The 17,755-nt window shown below is 34.9% G+C and overlaps 1 protein-coding gene across 1 annotated transcript in view; it reads right to left on the bottom strand.

Moving 5' to 3' along the window:
• Positions 1-2,794: 2,794 nt before the first annotated feature.
• LOC141436234 (alkaline phosphatase-like) overlaps positions 2,795-17,755 on the bottom strand; it is a 102,944-nt gene continuing 87,983 nt past the window's right edge. The window contains exons 8-12 of the mRNA XM_074099126.1: positions 13,670-13,849; positions 13,028-13,222; positions 11,112-11,306; positions 6,428-6,558; positions 2,795-3,124 (exon numbers count right to left, since the gene is read on the bottom strand). Of these exons, the coding sequence (XP_073955227.1) occupies positions 2,918-3,124; positions 6,428-6,558; positions 11,112-11,306; positions 13,028-13,222; positions 13,670-13,849 (908 nt within the window). The 3' untranslated portion in view covers positions 2,795-2,917. The remainder of the gene's footprint in view (positions 3,125-6,427; positions 6,559-11,111; positions 11,307-13,027; positions 13,223-13,669; positions 13,850-17,755) is intronic.

Below are 17,755 nucleotides of genomic sequence, written 5' to 3'. Positions count from 1 at the left end.
TTTAAAGTTTTTATTTTTTTTAAGTGAAAATTTTATCGGTCTCACTGTATTTAATGATGTAATTTTTTTTTTAATGTATGATGACCCCGATGGTCCCAAAAGAAGACCAGCGCCATTCGCAAGAGCGGCAGATTGCTGATTTGGGACCATTTCGGGGCATACATAAAACTATTTTTTCTTTATTTTATTTTATTTATCCATTGTTCTTTTGTTTGTCACGAATAAATGTTTCTTTCTTTCTTTCTTTCTTTCTTTCACTAACTGTGAAGCGCAAGTTCATCCACATTTCGGTGCATTTGCCTGGTTTTTGACGGAAAGCAGAAATCCACGGCGTTGGACGAGCTATGGAACACACTGTACTTACTATGTGTTAAAAAAATTGATCTTGTTCACTTTTTACAATACGACGTATTACAGTGTTGGCGAAATATTATACATACATTCATTCGAAAATAGTGTTTCTTTTTCAAATAGTTTTGCACAACGAAACCGCTATGATAGAAGAGCAGGTACCGACCATACATATAATGTTCTGCACAATGTTCCTCTCCACCGCCATAAAACAAAGTTCGGCACTGACTATCCCCCACGTACGACCTATTTATTACCTCCCTCGCACCTAAAAAGTTAGAGGGAGACAGCCGCTAGAAAAGGGGAATAGATTTTTTCATACCAAATAACTCCGAGGTTAAAGTTCAGGTTTTACTAAGCTTGAGTAGATTAATTCGTAAAGCGTTTATTTCTGCATATTTTGACTAAAGACAAATGGACTGTGGTTTTAAAGCTTGGTTATTTATACAAGTTATGGAAAGTTTACGAGGTATAATTAATACCACACCCGGGATTTAATCACGACGATATATAGCTAAAAATTATCTCATTATTTCAGCTTCATTTACGAGATAGGTAATCGGTATTATTTTTATTAAGACTCAGTAAATCTTTCTCATCTCTACATCTAATTGTCATCTCTACATCAAAGAGCTCGATTTTAAACAATATGATCGTCAAATATGTACCTACAATCCTACGCGCATGCTTTACTGTGGTACGAATTCTCAAGAGTGTAGTGACTTAGAAGACGTTTAACTTACTTTTCTCAAAAATGTCCGTAAAAGTTGACATTATTCTTTACATATCAGAAGGTGAAGTGCATAGTTTATGGTCAGCGAAAAATTAAAAAGTTAAAAAGATTGCAGGCGCGCTAGCTCGGCAATAATGAATTAGCGCGCCTGCAATCAGTCACTTTTTTTTTAAAGTTAAAAGGCCATGAAATGTTGGCACAAGTCGTAAACAGCCAAGTCTAATGGTCGGTATTAGATATTTTGTTGGAACTCCGGACTTTTACTATTGGGTCTGAAATAGCTTGTGGTGTTTTCGGTGGAAAAATACACCTGCAGTTATTTTTAATGAAAAAAGGCGGGAAAGCATAAGAAAAATATTGGAATAAAATTAAATTTTAATATATTTGAGAAAAAGTTTATTCTATTTCAGAATTATTCACCATTTTTGAGAAAAGCTTTATATTAGTCTCGGCTGGAATAGCAATTTCTGGCTTCGTATTAGTTAAACGGACTCGCAAGCTCGTCCGTTTAATACTCATACTCAGCCAGCAATTGCCTACTTCCAGGCCACGACAATAATCTACTATTACAGTCATTAATCATGAAACAGCCTTATAAAGATTAATAAGAATAACATAATCTAAACATCTTTTTTTTTCAAAAATATATTTTCTGGGGGCACGGCAGTGCCTCGGCCAAGTCGGCCAAAAAGCGGCACGGCCGTACCATCCTTTTCTCGAAGCAGTTCAGGCCATTTTCGATTAGTATCTTTTTACGACAGAACTCCTTTTTAGGGCTCCGTAGCCAAAATGGCAAAACGGAACGGCGTGGAGAGTAAGACAGCCGGTGAAATTACTGGCACTTGAGTTATCTTATCTTAGGCCTCTAGGTTGGCAACGCATCTGCAATACCCCTGGTGTTGCAGATGTTTATGGGCGGTGGTGATATCTTACCATCAGGAGACCCACTTTCTTGTTTGCCATCCAGTCGAATAAAAAAAACAGACCAAGGCACAAGGCACACCTATTAATTAATCCGATGAAACGTGTGATTTGCCGAAATGATTTTTTTTTGTTATTTACCTGGAAAATGAGCATGCGGGTCACCTGATGGTAAGTGATCACCGCCGCCCATGGATACCTACACCATTACAAAAAAACGGCAAGTGACATAAAATCTATCTACAGGGGTGAGCTACATTATAAGTCTACTATCGATAAAAAATATAATATTTACCATCCTAGAAAACTTAAGGTACCCAATTGTTACCTTTATCATAACTGAGTTTTACGGACGAAGCCTTTATTTACCTATAGCGCAAAGTTTTTGTAATAATGCAGTTTTCGTGTACAAAGTACTCGTAAATACGAAAAATCAATTTCAGGGATTTTTGGTAGTGTTTTATCGCACCGAGAAATGTGGAAATGTAGTCTTTCATAAGTGCTTTTTTATGTAGTTTACGATAATGTTTTACAGGAGCCTTGTATGCCATGTTTAAGTGCAGTGCAATAAATAGAAATGAAATTCACGTTTTTGAATAGATGGAACCTGCTCACATTATTTCGACTTACTAAAAAGCCATACTGAAGTAATTTAATTAGGTATTTGGTTAGTCCTTCTCTTTTGTATTATATTTAAAACACAGCAAAGTACTTATTACCCGTTTTTTGCATAGTTCTATAAATACTTAGCTCTTTGTGCCAAGGAATTAAATAAAATCATCATTTCAAACGTTTATCATTTTTATTTACAATCACTAATCTTATTTACAATAATTCTGATCTGTATCGCTAAAAACTTCCCTGTACAAATTTTCATTATCTAACGTGAAACCAATTCGAAAGAAATGTGAATTAATTGATAATCAACTGTACTGTGCTAAACGTAACTATGACACTGATGATGAGGTTTAAGGGGGGTTTGTGAGCGTCAGATCTCGTGACGCGTTCGTCAGACATGACGCTCGACGCGACGACGACGCGACGGCCCCCCGACGCGTCGCGGTTGTCGTCCGCTGCGACGCTGCTAACTTCCGGTGCGACGCATTTTGGGAGCTGTACCTGGCGAGTTAATATTAATAATTTAATTTATTGCTGCGTCTTTTGAAGAAGTTTGTCATTTTGCTACAGTTGTGAATGGCAGTCGAGAAGATCGTTCCAAAATGTTCGCGTGTCCTTGGTCTTATTTTAAGGTAGTTTGTAGTATTTAAGTAGATTTACTATATCCGGTATATTGAAATATTCAAAAGATTATTCGCTGTTTTATTATCTGAGCTGTATTATAAATACCTTTAATTATGGTGTGCATTTGTGTTTTATTTTACGATATTTCTTACAAAGTTTTCAGCGATAAGTTTACCTAAACGGGTAACGAACTTGTCATTAGTTAATTATCAAACTTGTCCATTACAACTACAGTATCAGTATTCAAAATTTAAATAGACTCAATAAAACTCGCATAGAACCCTTAAACATTTTGATGCTATTATCAAAATTAACATCGAATTTACTTTGGTACGCAAAGTTCCTTTTGATGATTTATACTTTATAGATTAAATATACCTAGTAACAAGTGAGGAAGTTTGTAACCTTTGGGCATAATTGAGTAAATATAACACTAGTCTTTTCTCGTGATTTAGTCTGCGAAGAGTGCGTTTATTATGTTCTTTTCAAAGTCTCAAACTACGAGTATATCCATATTCAATTTCATTTAAATCGGTTTAGCGGTTTGAACATGAAAAGGTAACGGACAGACAGAGTTACTTTCGCATTTACCTATAATGTAGTCCTAAGAATAATATATTTAGTAGTAAGTAATGTATTTTAGTAAAAGGATGTAAGGATTGGTTGAGGTATACCTTGTCAGTTTAGTTCATTTCGCTATAATAGGCTTTTGTTACTAAAACAAACAAAATAAATTGGTACAAAAATAGCAACTAGCATACGCCCGCTTGATCCCAAAAACAGAATTTTTATTTTCCAAATTTTCTTTTGACAGCAACACACCAAAAAAACAAATAGGTCGAGCATTAATTTCGTGGGCCAAGCCAAATCAAATGGCAAGTTTTTTTCCATACTCTACAGTTATTATTTTTTATTGGTTTATGTACATTGGCTGACTCAAATGAACTAAGTAGTTTAGAAAAATAAATAATATTATGCAAATTTTAAAGCAATGTACAGTCACCAGAGCACCAAAATCTGACACAAAAAGCGTGCATAAATATCTGATACGACTCTATTTATAGGGCTGGTAGGACGTGTCAGATGTTTTTGCACGTTTCTCTGTGGCAGATATTTCTGCAGTGTACTCACAGTTAAAATAATAAAAAATCCCGATTCAAAATGAAATGCAAATTTCACTAATAAAAAAAATGATAAAAAAGAGATTTAAGATTATGTTTTTTTTTCTAAACAACAGTTTTATTTTGTATGCCTGCTGTTGAACAAAACATAGCTAAAAGTGTCGGAGGCCCCCTTTGTCCCAATTAACCGATGACCTAAAGTGATAACTACGGATGGTACTTAAAAACGGCGTGGACGTTGAATATTTTTCAACAAACGCGTCGCCCGTTATAGAAATAAGCACGATTGTAATTCAAGTTACATTTTTGCTACTTCATAAATATTATTATCTAATTAAATTAGTAATCTATTTAATTTTCTTATTCTGCGATATACCTTACTGAATACCGCTCAAAAAATATATTTAAAACGCATTAAATTAAAAATAATATCTCTCTTAGAATTACCAACATCGAGTGTTGCTACGTTAGGTACTAAATAATTATAGATTGAACATAACATGTTGCTAATTTAATATTACTAATTAGCAATATTATGTTCTAACAGTGAATGCGAACTTATTTTAATATTCTTAACTTTTAGAGTTAAGACTATCAAACGTTTTCTTATGATCACTTAGGTATATTTGAGCATTTCTCAATTAGTTAGTAGGTACATTGCTTTTGCAAAGAAAATTAAAAAGTTGCAGATAGTTAAGGTGAATGAATCAAAGTTTAATTAACATAGTTTCTTTCAAATCATCTTAATCTATTTGTGGATGGATAGTAAGATTGGTTTTTTGGAGTGTTTTTGTTTTTTTTTTTATTTTAACTCCAAATTTTGTTACTTTTACGGTCCTGTCCAGTGGTGGTGTAAGGATATAGCACGCAGCATGGAATACTGAGGACCTGGGTTTGATTCCCAGCGCTGGTCTCTTTCTGGTTTTTCTGTACATCTATGTTTCAGTTTGTATTTTCGATATGGATGGAGTTCCTTTCTTGTTGCACAAGTTTTTTCTTGTTGCACCTCGTTGAGTTTCTTGCCGGATTCTTCTCAACAGAGGTTTTTCCGAACCGGTGGTAGATTTTTTTTGACATTCATAAGTGCTTGTTATAGCCTAAATTGAAAAAAGATATTTTGACTTTGACTTTTCGGTAGTAAAAAAAAGGAAATTTCCATACAAACGAATCAGGAAATTTTGAAAAACTAGGTTTAAAAAGGAAATTTCCATAAAAACGAATCAGGAAATTTTGAAAAACTAGGTTAACTTAGTAACTGCAACTGTTTTACCATATATTTTTGTGAAAATGGAGTTGATAATTTACATAAAAACTTCTTATTTGTGGTTTTTGTATTTTTTTTATCTTTTGATGTACAAACTCCAACATTCAACGTGAACATTTTTGCCAGCTATGCTCCCTAAAGCCCCCTATCATGTTGCAATAACATCACGTACTGCGTCATTTCTCATTCTGATTGAAATCTTTCGACACCCTTACGCATCTGATACGCAATATTTTATCAAAGGTCGGTTTCGTAAAAAAAATACAAACGCGAGTTAAGATAGAATACATTTTATTAAATCAGGTGTATTTAACTTTGCGATATGGTCCAATTGATTAAAATTGATTAAAATGAATCCCCTAGTTAATTCGCGTTTTCATTTATTGTGAGACAGTTACGTCAATTTGGTCGAATAAAAAAATAAAGGTACTTTTTAAGTGAAAATTATTTGAAAATCAACCGCTAAATACTTAGGTTATGTTTACAAAAAACATTGGAACATATTTTATTAGGTTCATCAAGCACTTCTTTGCAGCCAGATAATCTGGACATCGCAATAGGAGTGTTTGATGTATGTGGACATCGAGTCTTTCAATGAGGCTGGCATAGTCACACAGGTGCACTTAAGCCTAAAAATAGTAGTTTGGATCACCTTTATATTATTAACTTCACCTAGCACAGTAGACGTCTTGCTGATGCTGATGATGCTGATTGACGATAACAATATCAGGATAATATTGATAGTGTAATTCGCACCTAGATATTTTTAGGCTTTCTTTGCTAGAACTGTGTTACCTGTGGCTGTGTGAAATTAGTCTTCTCCTGGCATCTTCGTGATTGGTGCGCGAGGCAGGCGGCGTACGCGATCGCGTGGGGTATGTAGCTTTGTTCCACAACGCCCGCGAACAATATTGTTGCCATGGGACCTGATAATTGACACAAATTCAATATTAATTCAGTATTTTTTTAAGTCGTAGTATCTATAAGGTGTCTTCTAATTATTCCGAAATATTTCAATGAACGGCTGTGCAAGTTTTACTGAACAAACTTGTAAATATCTTTCAAGAAATTTTTATTTGTAATAATGATTTCGTAGACTAATCGATGTTCAAAGTATACCGCGTCAAAAGCATGACTGGTTTATTCTATGTACGTTGTACCTACTCCTTGACGCATAATTTCTTGCTATTTAACACTTTCACGGACAGTCCGTCCAGAGACGTATATAAAAACCCTCGTGATTCGGCACTACGTCTGTGGCCGGCGATTTTACTGTGACATAAGTGCTGTTCCGTCTACAGCCGTGAACTTTTCATAGGGTTTGCATAGAAGCAGGTACCTTGTGCCGCTTTAGGCAAATCGCAAAGATCAGTAGTGCCACAGCGAAAGCTACAAGGTAACCCAAACCCTATTGCATTACACACACTAGGGATATGACGTTTGTTGTGACAATAGTAGGAGGGTTTGTGTAAAAGGCTAGAATATGAGATTTTCTTGTGCCGTATCATGTGTCCGTGAACGTGTTAAGATAATCTTCAAAAACATATTATTTTCTAACTTAGAAAGACACACGTACATCCAAATCATAACATTTATCAAAGTGTGTGGACTAAGAATATACAAAAAAAAAATGTTTGGTAACGCAGTGGACATTATTTTTGAGGGGACATGGGGATTAGTTCACAAAGAACCCAGAATAATCGAAAATTATTTGGGCACAAACGGTACAATAAAACTTACATTATAAACAATTAAATCTAACATTGACCAACAAAGTTGCCATAGGTTTTGTGCCACAGGTTAATTCAATATGGGTTGATCCTAGATTTTTTTCCCTTTTGAGGTAGAGAGAGCGTGTAATGAACGAACAGACAGAATACCGTTGTATTTTGTGAAAAGTTGAGTTAGATCTAATCTATGCATCAAACGAAGTCGCAGGCACATCTATATCTTTACTAGCTTTTTGCCCGCGGCTTCGCCCGCGTGGAATTCGGTTATCGGGCGCTGTTCCCTCGAGAATTGTGTATTTTTCTTGGATAAAAAGTAGCTTATGTTACTCTCTGGCCCATAAACTATCTCTATGTCAAAAATCACGTAATTCTGTCGCTCCGTTTTGACGTGAAAGACGGACAAACATACAAACACACACATTTTCGCATTTATAGTATTATAATATTTAGTATGCGTTACAACAACGGATTGTTCGTAAAGTCCCCTCAAAATCTAGCAAAATGTAAACATTACTTTTTCTCCAACATCATGCTACTACACAATTTTTTTACTACGACTACGGGATATCGTTTTTCAACCAGGATAAAACTACGCCCACGAAATAGGCAACGAAATTATTTTCACGGAAAAAGCTTTTTCTACTTTCCTGTGGCTTATAAAAATAACATTATCATAAGAACATCGCGACCTCTAGCTTAGCCCGAGGCACTTTCGCGATCCATGACATTTCTGATACTTAATTTTGAGCAACGCAAACTCATCGCATAAAAAACACTTGCTTGTTAAAACAAAACTTGAAGTTGGTGGGTAAAATGAACGAAACTGGCGATTAAATTAAATATGCAAAGGCAAACACTAAAAGAAAATTCCAGAGCTAACTTGTACAATTTTATTTACTCATTGTTAAACTTTACAATGTTTCTTAACTTAACCTCAAACTTTTAATGGCTCGCCATCTCCGCATTGCGTGTACTTTAGAAATACATTGGTACTCAAAGGAACAGGATATTAGGTGAATAAATTGTACGATCGTTCTAAGAGCATTATTTCGGTCTCAAGAGTTAGTTAAGTAAGAACACCTACCTACTTTCAACTGTAGAGTTAGTTTTCTCTCATAAACGGGTCAAAGCATGTAGCGAATACCGGGCGAAACAACTGAAGACGACCATAAGAAATAATGAACCTTAACGTTGTTATTTCTCTATTTCCACGAGCGTTATTGCGGCGATTCCAACGTAATTGTATGTAAATATTGTCGCTTTCAAATTGCCACGCGAGGACAGACAACATTTGCTTTTAAATTTAACTTGGAGCTACAGCTTTTAAAACAGCTAACTACTTCAGAAAAATAAATGCTCCAGCTATTCGACGTTAGTAATTTTGTGAAATGTTTCCCAACCGTTTGTGACTGATTAATTTCTTCGTAAATATCATTAAATTTCATGTCACGTATTCTCATTTAAAAGCTCAATCATGTTTTGTTTTATACAAAGTTTATTTTAGAAATGTGAATATTTCGAATTGTGTCGGTTAAGGTTCAATACTAGGTCCAATTTTCTTTATTGTATTTACAAACGATATGATCGATTCAATAACTAACTCACTGCGAGACACGAGTCTGGTCGTTTTTGCTGATGACACGAATGCGATAGTATGGGCAGACAATAAGGAACAGCTTAATGTTAAAGTTAACGACGCACTGAAAGCGTTTCATACTTGGTTTAAAGCGAATAATTTAAAGCTCAATACAAGTAAGACAGGAGCAATACTGTTCAAAACAACTACACGGAGCACCGAGTATATTTATCCAAACTTAAATAATGAGAATATTGCCCTGGTTGACACGATTAAATTCCGTGGAGTGCATATCGATTGTCATTTGAATTGGAAGCAGGAACTGAACTCAATTGAAGCCTCTATAAGTTCTGCATGCTATGCCATTAAAAGCCTAAGGGATGAGTTAACATTGAAACAACTTAAATCAGTATATTTTGCATTAGTTGAATCGAAATTAAGGTACAGTATCAGGTTGTGGGGAAATAGTTATGACTATAATTTTAAAAAGGCCTTCATTATACAAAAGAGAGCAATAAGAACAATGGTGCGCATTCCACAATGGGAATCCTGTAGAAGCCTTTTTGCTAACCTGGTAATATTGACTGCACCATGCCTTTATATTATGGTGTTGCTCTCAGATTTCAAAAAAACCCTCAACGACACAGAAACCGATAGTGAGAGACAGATAAGGGAAAATACCAGACGCAAGGCATTACCACCAGCTATTCGACCTAGATTAAGAGTTGTTCAGCACAGTGCAAAGTATCAGGCGACGAGATTATTCAACAGGTTACTCTCTGAATTAAAAACAATAACAAGCTATTATAAATTTAAACATAGCTTAAAGCAGTTTTTGTTAAAGAAGTGCTACTACAGTATAGACGAGTACATGCTTAGGTAAATTTATATTGGACTGTTGATGGGTTTGATTTTTGTTGTTTTAATTTATTGTTGTCATTTTTTATTTTTAGAATTGATTAATGTATATTTATAGGTGTAACGTTGAATGGTTGTTTTTATTATTATTATTTTTTATTGAGTTATTAATCCGTATTTTACATTTTTATTTGTTATACCCTCCTGGGGCTCAAAGTAAAAACGAATAAAGTGTCTTTTTCTCTGTATCATTCAAATTTAAGTACAAAAAAATAAATTTCGATGTCATATTTTGCTGTATGGTGGGCCGCAGGAGGATACATGACATAATTATTTAATTGTAATATATTCTTTTAATGATGGACTTTATGTTCTGTTCGTACACGATGTATTTTTTTTAAATAAATAAACTGAAACTGAAACTGGTTTCATTCTAAAGGCGCGACAATACATGTTTAATGTCATTTTTTTGTAGCTATAATAAACTCACCGATACATCTTACATTACATTCCGTACACTTAATTTATTTTAGCATTACCAAGAAGGTGAATGATCTTGACGTCTTTTTATTGAAAGATTCTTTTATTGAAAGAGAAAAGTACCTAAGTCACAGGAAATATAATACGTACCTTACGCACCCTAAAGAGTGCTTTTAAAAAAGCTTAATAGATTCTCGAGTCTTTTAATTTCAATATTTAAAAACCAATTTATCTTGGAATATAACTGATATATAGTCAATCAGTTCGATTTCTGGGCCGCCGCGAAACCTGGTCATTGAAACATTCACGTCATGCATTAAATGAATTAAATTTACCAGCTTTGGTAGGGTTCCGCGGTTACCTGGTGATCGGACTGTCCTGGTTATAGTAATCGCGATATGATCGTAATTTGATAACTTCATCTTTTTAACTACATCTGTTCTAAATTTATCTAGCCACGTTTATCTTTTGTTAATTAAGGAAACTATAGGTCTGGTTTATAACCCATAATGTAATTTGCTTTTATTTAACTGTATGACTGTTTGTTTCTTAACAAATAAATAAATAAAAATAAATACAGCACGGACATAATGGTAATTTACGTTCTTTTGGTTTCAATTTTTTTTAAAAGCGCTTTTTCAGTTAAAAGACTCGTCAAATTTGTTAACCCTTTTTCTAATGCTAAAGCTAAAATACTTAAACTGAGTCCGGAGGTAAACAAATGAGGCCAGCCTGTTATCTAACACAGAGTTAATTTCCAATAGTTTCGATCCCAGTTTAGCGCGATTACCTCACGTTGGCGTAATGTAACCTAAATTACAGCACTTTAACTTACCTAAAGCATAAATAGGCACGTCCTCCCCTCCATGAGTGGCCCACTGGCGGGGCACGGCAGCTGCATGGACCGCGTCGGCAGATGTAATGGAACTGTTGGCTGGTATAGCCCTGGGCTCCGCATGGCCCGGACCAGAACCATATAACAGCGTTGTGTAACGCAGGCCGTCAATGTCAGATACCATTGTGTCAGCACCTGTGATCAATTTATAATATAATTCAAAATTCAAAACGTTTATTCTGCAAGTAGGCCGCTAAGGGCTCTTTTACACGTCACTTTTTTTAAACTACCAGCGCTTTCGGAAAGACCATCATTGCCAAGAAGAATGCGCCGCAAGAAACTTAGCAGAAAGTCGTTTTTTTTTTCAAAATAAAATAAAATAAATAATTACAATCAAAATACATATAAATATTCTTTAATATATAAAAAATAATCCCTATTTCCCTTAATCACGACATAACGCGTGAACGGCTGGACCGATTTTGCTAATTCTTTTTCTGTTGTGTTTGCTATTGTCAGGAGAAGGTTCTAATAAAAGAAGATTTAGGAAATTAAAAAAAAAAGCTATACTGGGGGTAAAGCCGCGGGCACCAGCTAGTTACAGTATAAAATTAAAGAAAAAATACATAAAAATTATACAAAAAAAATTACAGGGACGTATAGGGTCCCTTGGTTACCTAACAAATTAAAACTAAACATCTTAACAATTAACTACATTCAGTAGAAGTGTAGAATGCTTCCACCGTTAAAAAAAACTACCTATTTTATTATAGTCTTCTAATAATTCGTTAGAATTGCGTTAAGAGACCGTGATGTCAGTCTTTTGATACCATAATGTCTCTACAAATAATAGTAAAGATTGTGTGCATTGAATTAGTTTGCTGATGTCGTTCGGAACTCGAAACAAAACATCGGTTTTATTTTTCTTTCTTATTTGAATCTTTAAGAAAACGAAGAATATGCTAATGTGCTATTTTCTTGTTCCAGAAAAGTTTATCAATTTTAATAGAAGTGTTCTGGTTAACTAATAAAATGGAAAAATAAAAACATTTTAAAAAAGCGGGTTGCTTTGTAGAATTAACGAAATTATTTTAAAATTAAAGAATTCCATTGTGCAGTCTAAGCACGTTTACCAATCTGTCACTCACTGTCATAATACGCTTTACAGGCTGGCTTCAACCGAATAATATGAAAATTGTTAGAATTTCCAATCTAAAGTTATGCCTAAAGTTAGACGTTGTCTGAAAGCCGACGTTTAATTTATCATTTGGCTAACCATTTTGTTACGTCAAGCTAGCAAAAACTAAGTAGCTCTTTAGACCCTCTCAATCAAAACCCTGTTTTAACATTTTTATACGCTTTTGATGGCCTGATAGTTTTCCCTTTACTAATAAGACTTAAGTTTCAAATAATTGATTGGTGCAGGGGCTACTTAGCAGAGATCCATATCAATGAACCATAACTTTACCTTGTTTCTCCGCTACACTCCGCAGCTTCGCAACACCTGCATCTGCGCGACACATATATGTGATCATGCAGAACCCACCCTCCTTTACTTCCATATAAATCGATACAAATGTCTCACAGACCCGACTATTACAAAAAAAGCTAACGCGTTACAAGCCTTCTGCGAACTCATTCTCAAAGTAAACACGAGCATACAAAGCCTCCGAAAAAAACATAAAATTTGCGCAAAACGGTTTTTTTCGTAATTAAGGTTTCTTGATAGGTTAAGTATCGCTAGGCGAAGTACCAAGAAGTCCGTCTTACGTTATAGTCTTGCTTGCGATTGGCTCATCTAGTTACCAATTTCACCAATCAGAGTTGAGACGCAAATGTCAAAGTTGTCAAACAAAGTTGATAGCGCCAACTAGCGTTTCGCAGAAACCCTCATTGGTTGACTGAAGAATAATTACCTAAAACAGGATGTCCTCGTGGCGTAGCTTGCCCACCAAAAGTCATAACGTGTCCATGATCAGCCGTGACGACAATAAGCGTCTCTGCAGGATTGACTCGCTCCAAAGCCGCCAAAAGCGCAGTTTCTAGCTCCAGCGTCTCGTCCAGCGCTCTATAAGGATTGTTGTAATGGTGTGCGTGGTCTATCCTTCCACCTATTGGAAGAAATACTAAGTAAAGCCAATATTAAAGTTAGCGATTCCTCAGACAGAAAAAATGTCTAGAATATTAAGCAGATCCCCATGTCAGAGCTTTGAGGTAAGATGACTCAAATTTATTTTTTATTGATTACTTATGATATTGGAGATTGATGCCTTTGTTGCGTATTTAGGTCGCATTTCAATATTTGGTTACGTCGTAAAATATGCTGTGATTGTCAGGCCTAATTTGTGTATTAATACATGTACCTTCTTAAATATAATAACTGATTTAAACTGAGCAAAAATCCGGAGCATTAATACCTATTAAAAACTAAATTGCTTAAAACAGATTACTATTGCTGCTTTCTTAAGTATCTAAGACCTATCGTAACGTATCGCAAAACCATACGATAGACACAATATCAGGCGGCAATAAAACCCTCTATATATGAAATTACGTACCCTCAATAAGCAGAAAAAATCCTTTGTCGTTCTTCAACAATATGGAGAGGGCGGCGCGGGTCATATCGGCGAGCGAGGGGTCATCGGCCTTTACAGTAGACCCAGAAGAAGTACCCTCCTCCGCGTCCGTCGCTGTACCTCGCTCAGCATTGAATTCCATGTGAGAGTATTCAAAAAGACCTGCAAGGAATGCATCTTTTATTCATGGCAGCCTACAAACGAGCCCTGTTTTCTGAGCGAGTACGCATTCGCCCGAAACAGGTGGATACCCGGCGTTGTACCTTTTGTGAGTTATTTTTAGATCTAAAACCTGGCATATATGCACTTCTTTCTGTATTATACGCAATGTGACATTTACTAATGAACGAAAGATCTAAGAATACTATGCAGCATACTCGATTATTAATCAAAGGATATTAGTTCAATATCAATGGTTAATTATTCTTCGCCACAAGTTAGCGATGCATCCAGTAAGCTCGAAGGGTATCCAATTTGAACCAGATACTCGTATTCTCATCAAACTCTACCAAATCTCTACTCTCCAATTATCCATTTGCCTTACATGTGTGTTAGTGCCGACGTCCTTCTGTGTGTACAAAATCTATTTGGCTAACCCCCTGTACCCCCATCTATTGTGTAATGTATTTTATTTCTAACAATACTATTTCTACAATTTTCTACTACTACAATTTCTATTTGTTTATGGCAACTTTGTCGGGTATGTTGGCTGACCTGCAGGGCTACTACGAAACTCGAAACTCGAAGTTCGTGGCGTGCGGTCCGTCTGATACTTATACTATTTAATACGAGAGCGAGAGGGACCGCACGACACGAACTTCGAGTTTCGAGTGTCGTAGTAGCCCTGCTGTCATTCAGTTTGACATTCATGACATGATTGAGGATTAACAATGGATTAACACGATTAACACCCGGCCTACACAAATAATAATAAGTTTGCGTAATCTGTGGTAAGTGTTGCCTAACGTACATTCAAGGTTCCTGATTGATGAGTGGAGTCAGGTCGTAGCATTAGTATGTTATTAAATATAAGCTACAAATTAAAGTGTTATTGACAATTTATTAATCGTTTCAGGGTTCCGGCACGCATTGTTGTGGCCAATTTTCCCAAATTCCGGCACTTGTAAACTTGCAAATCTTCAATCGTATTGATGATCAGAAGAAATCAAGGGTTTATTTATAAATCAACTCGCACGCTATTACGAGGTATTTTACTTTCGAATTTCGAGACAATAACATTGTTCATTCAGTGCTGGAAATCTAAAATTCCCTTCATCCGTGATACTTGTCACCTCCGACGCCCCATCGTACCGTATTTTGACCAAAATCTGTGTCGATCGGCACTTAGATCTTTACCTGGTAAGTAACTTACATGCCACGTTACAATCCTCGAAATTAAGTTGCCGTCGACCATGTTGTTAAAATGGTTAAAAAAAAACTTTTTTTGCAATATTACGGCACCTGTGGCAACACTGGCAACCTCGAGCGCCTTTTATTCAGCGCGGTGACTTGACAATCGTCAAATTTACGCCCAGCAGACTTTTTCATTACTTTTTTTATGCTATTTTGGTGATTTCCCGTATCTAAGTAGGGTAACCAAAAATATAATTATTACAATTGTTTAAATTTATTTCATGGATAAATGTGATGCCGTCGTATCTGTTTGTTTTGTTCGAATAGACGGAGACGGCATCACATTTATGCGTCAATTAAAATTAATCAATGAGTGGTGAAATAGCCCCTAAAAGTACTATTTAGTTTAGTTTTCCCAACTTATTCAATATGATCGTGAATTTTCGGAATATGATAATAAATACTTTGTAGTTTACGGTAAATTAAAATTACCAATTAAGAAATAATAATGATGATCAAACAAAACGATTGCTAATGTATTCACTAAAACTTTTTAACAAAAAATTAAACCGCCGAAAAAACTGAAAAGCAAAAAATAATAAACTTTTTTTATTTAACCGTAATCTAAGTACCAGTTTGAAGTCGGCACCTCAGCACGAGCCAGGAGGAGTGATGTGATAGAAGCCCATCAGGTAGACGACTATAGGTCCAGTCCTACTGGCTAGTACTGAAGCACCGACTTCAAACTGGTACGCCTAGACTAAGAAAAAATTATAAAATAAAAACTTTTTAACAAGAAAATCAAATCGTAGAAAACAAAAAACTAAAAAATAACAAACCTTTTTTATATGGTTTATTATTTTTTGGTTTTTTGTTTTTTCGGCTGTTTAATTTTTTTGTTCATAAGTTTTTATTTTATAATTTTTCCCACCCTTTGGGTAGGATTTTTCTTCCAAATTTATATGAAACCAAAAGCGTGGTATTCAATAAAAAATGAATTATCAAAACCGGACTACTATGTAAAAAGTTATACGTGGTCATACATTACAATCAGTGAATGAACAATCAATCATCGCCCGTTTCCTACCCTTAGGGCTGGATTTTTTTCCAAAATATGGGACCAATTTCGGGGTATACTCTTTCTAATAAAAAAATAAATACTTATTAAAATCGGACTACTTTGTAAAAAGTTATGCGTGATCATACATTAAAAAAATATATAGGTAGGCGTCGACTTGAGAACCTCCTCCGTTTTTTTGTCCTCGGTTCGTTGGTAAAACGTTACTGGAAACCACAAATATAACGAGATGAAGATTGGCCTTTAAATAAGAAGCGACATTAAATATAATTATTTTCATACGATAATACTGCGCGAAAAAACTGATATACTTAATAATAAAGCTATGATAATAGGTAAAACATTTAAAGCATCATTAATCAACAGACCCTTCATTTAATATCGTTTGATAGCTTCCCTTTTAGCTTCAATGCTGACAAACTATAAAAAAACTTACATAGACATGCTTAATCCGCGTAAATTGCCTCTCTACACTCCCCTTTTCCGTAAAGCGTCAAAGTAACCCTGCTCCTAAAACGCTGACCGCTGTCACCGCTTCGGTAAAATATTTGTATGTTAATAAAGTCTTACAAAGTAACTTCTGCCTACGGAATTAGCTCGTTGTAAACTTTTTATTATCGTCTTAACATCACTAATAATGATTTGTAACAAAGAAACAATAAAGTATTAATTTCACTCGAACTTTGGCTTTATAAAATATAAATGCTTGTCAGTTTCAAATTTCTTGATATTTGAAGTGCCTTTCAAATTCATTTGCAGTTTATTAAGCGATTGTTTACGCTACAATGTAATTAGAACATCTACTTTTAGACGGATTGTATCAATTTTAACATTATGAAAAAAATTAAGCAATCTCATGTTTTATTAGCCGTAATTTATACAATGTTTTTTTTTAATTACAGATTCGTAAAATTCAACATGGGCAAAAGGAATTAAAGTCAAATCTAACATTTTTAAAGTCCTTGAGACGGCATTTTGTATACAGGGGTTATTTCTGGCTCTTCTGATATAATTTAAAAAAATGTTTCAATAATGAATATTGGATTGACAAACCAAATACTAACATAAATATTTTTGTAAAAAAAAACAGTAGCTTAATAATTGAATTATATTTCTAGGGTTCCGGAGCCAAAATGGCGAAACGGAACCCTTATAGTTTCGCCATGTCTGTCTGTCTGTCCGTCCGCGACTTTTCTCAGGGACTATCAATGCTAGAAAGCTGTAATTTTGCACGGATATATATATGTATGTAAACTATGCCGACAAAATGGTACAATAAAAAATTCAAAAATATTTTTTTAGGGTAACTCATAAACGTAAAGTGGGGGTGTTTTTTTTTACATACAACCCTATAGTGTGGGGTATCGTTGGATAGCTTAGGTCTTTTAAAACCATTAGGGGTTTGCTAAGACGGTTTTTCGATTCATTCATTTGTTTGCGAAATATTAAACTTTAAAGAGCAAATTTTCATTAAAATCGAGCTCCCCCCCCCTCTAAAATCTAAACTGGTGGGTGGAAAAACTTGGAAAAAATCAGGATGGTAGTAAGTATATCAAACTTTCAAGGAAAACTATAACGGCTAAGTTTTCTTGAAAATTATTAGTAGTTTATGAGTAAATAGCAGCTTCAGGTATAAA

The sequence above is a fragment of the Choristoneura fumiferana genome, chromosome 16 (assembly GCF_025370935.1).
Source record: "Choristoneura fumiferana chromosome 16, NRCan_CFum_1, whole genome shotgun sequence".
Classification (NCBI taxonomy): Eukaryota; Metazoa; Arthropoda; class Insecta; order Lepidoptera; family Tortricidae; genus Choristoneura; species Choristoneura fumiferana.
Note: the sequence above shows the minus strand (reverse complement) of the source record. Positions and strands in the feature narration are given on the sequence as shown.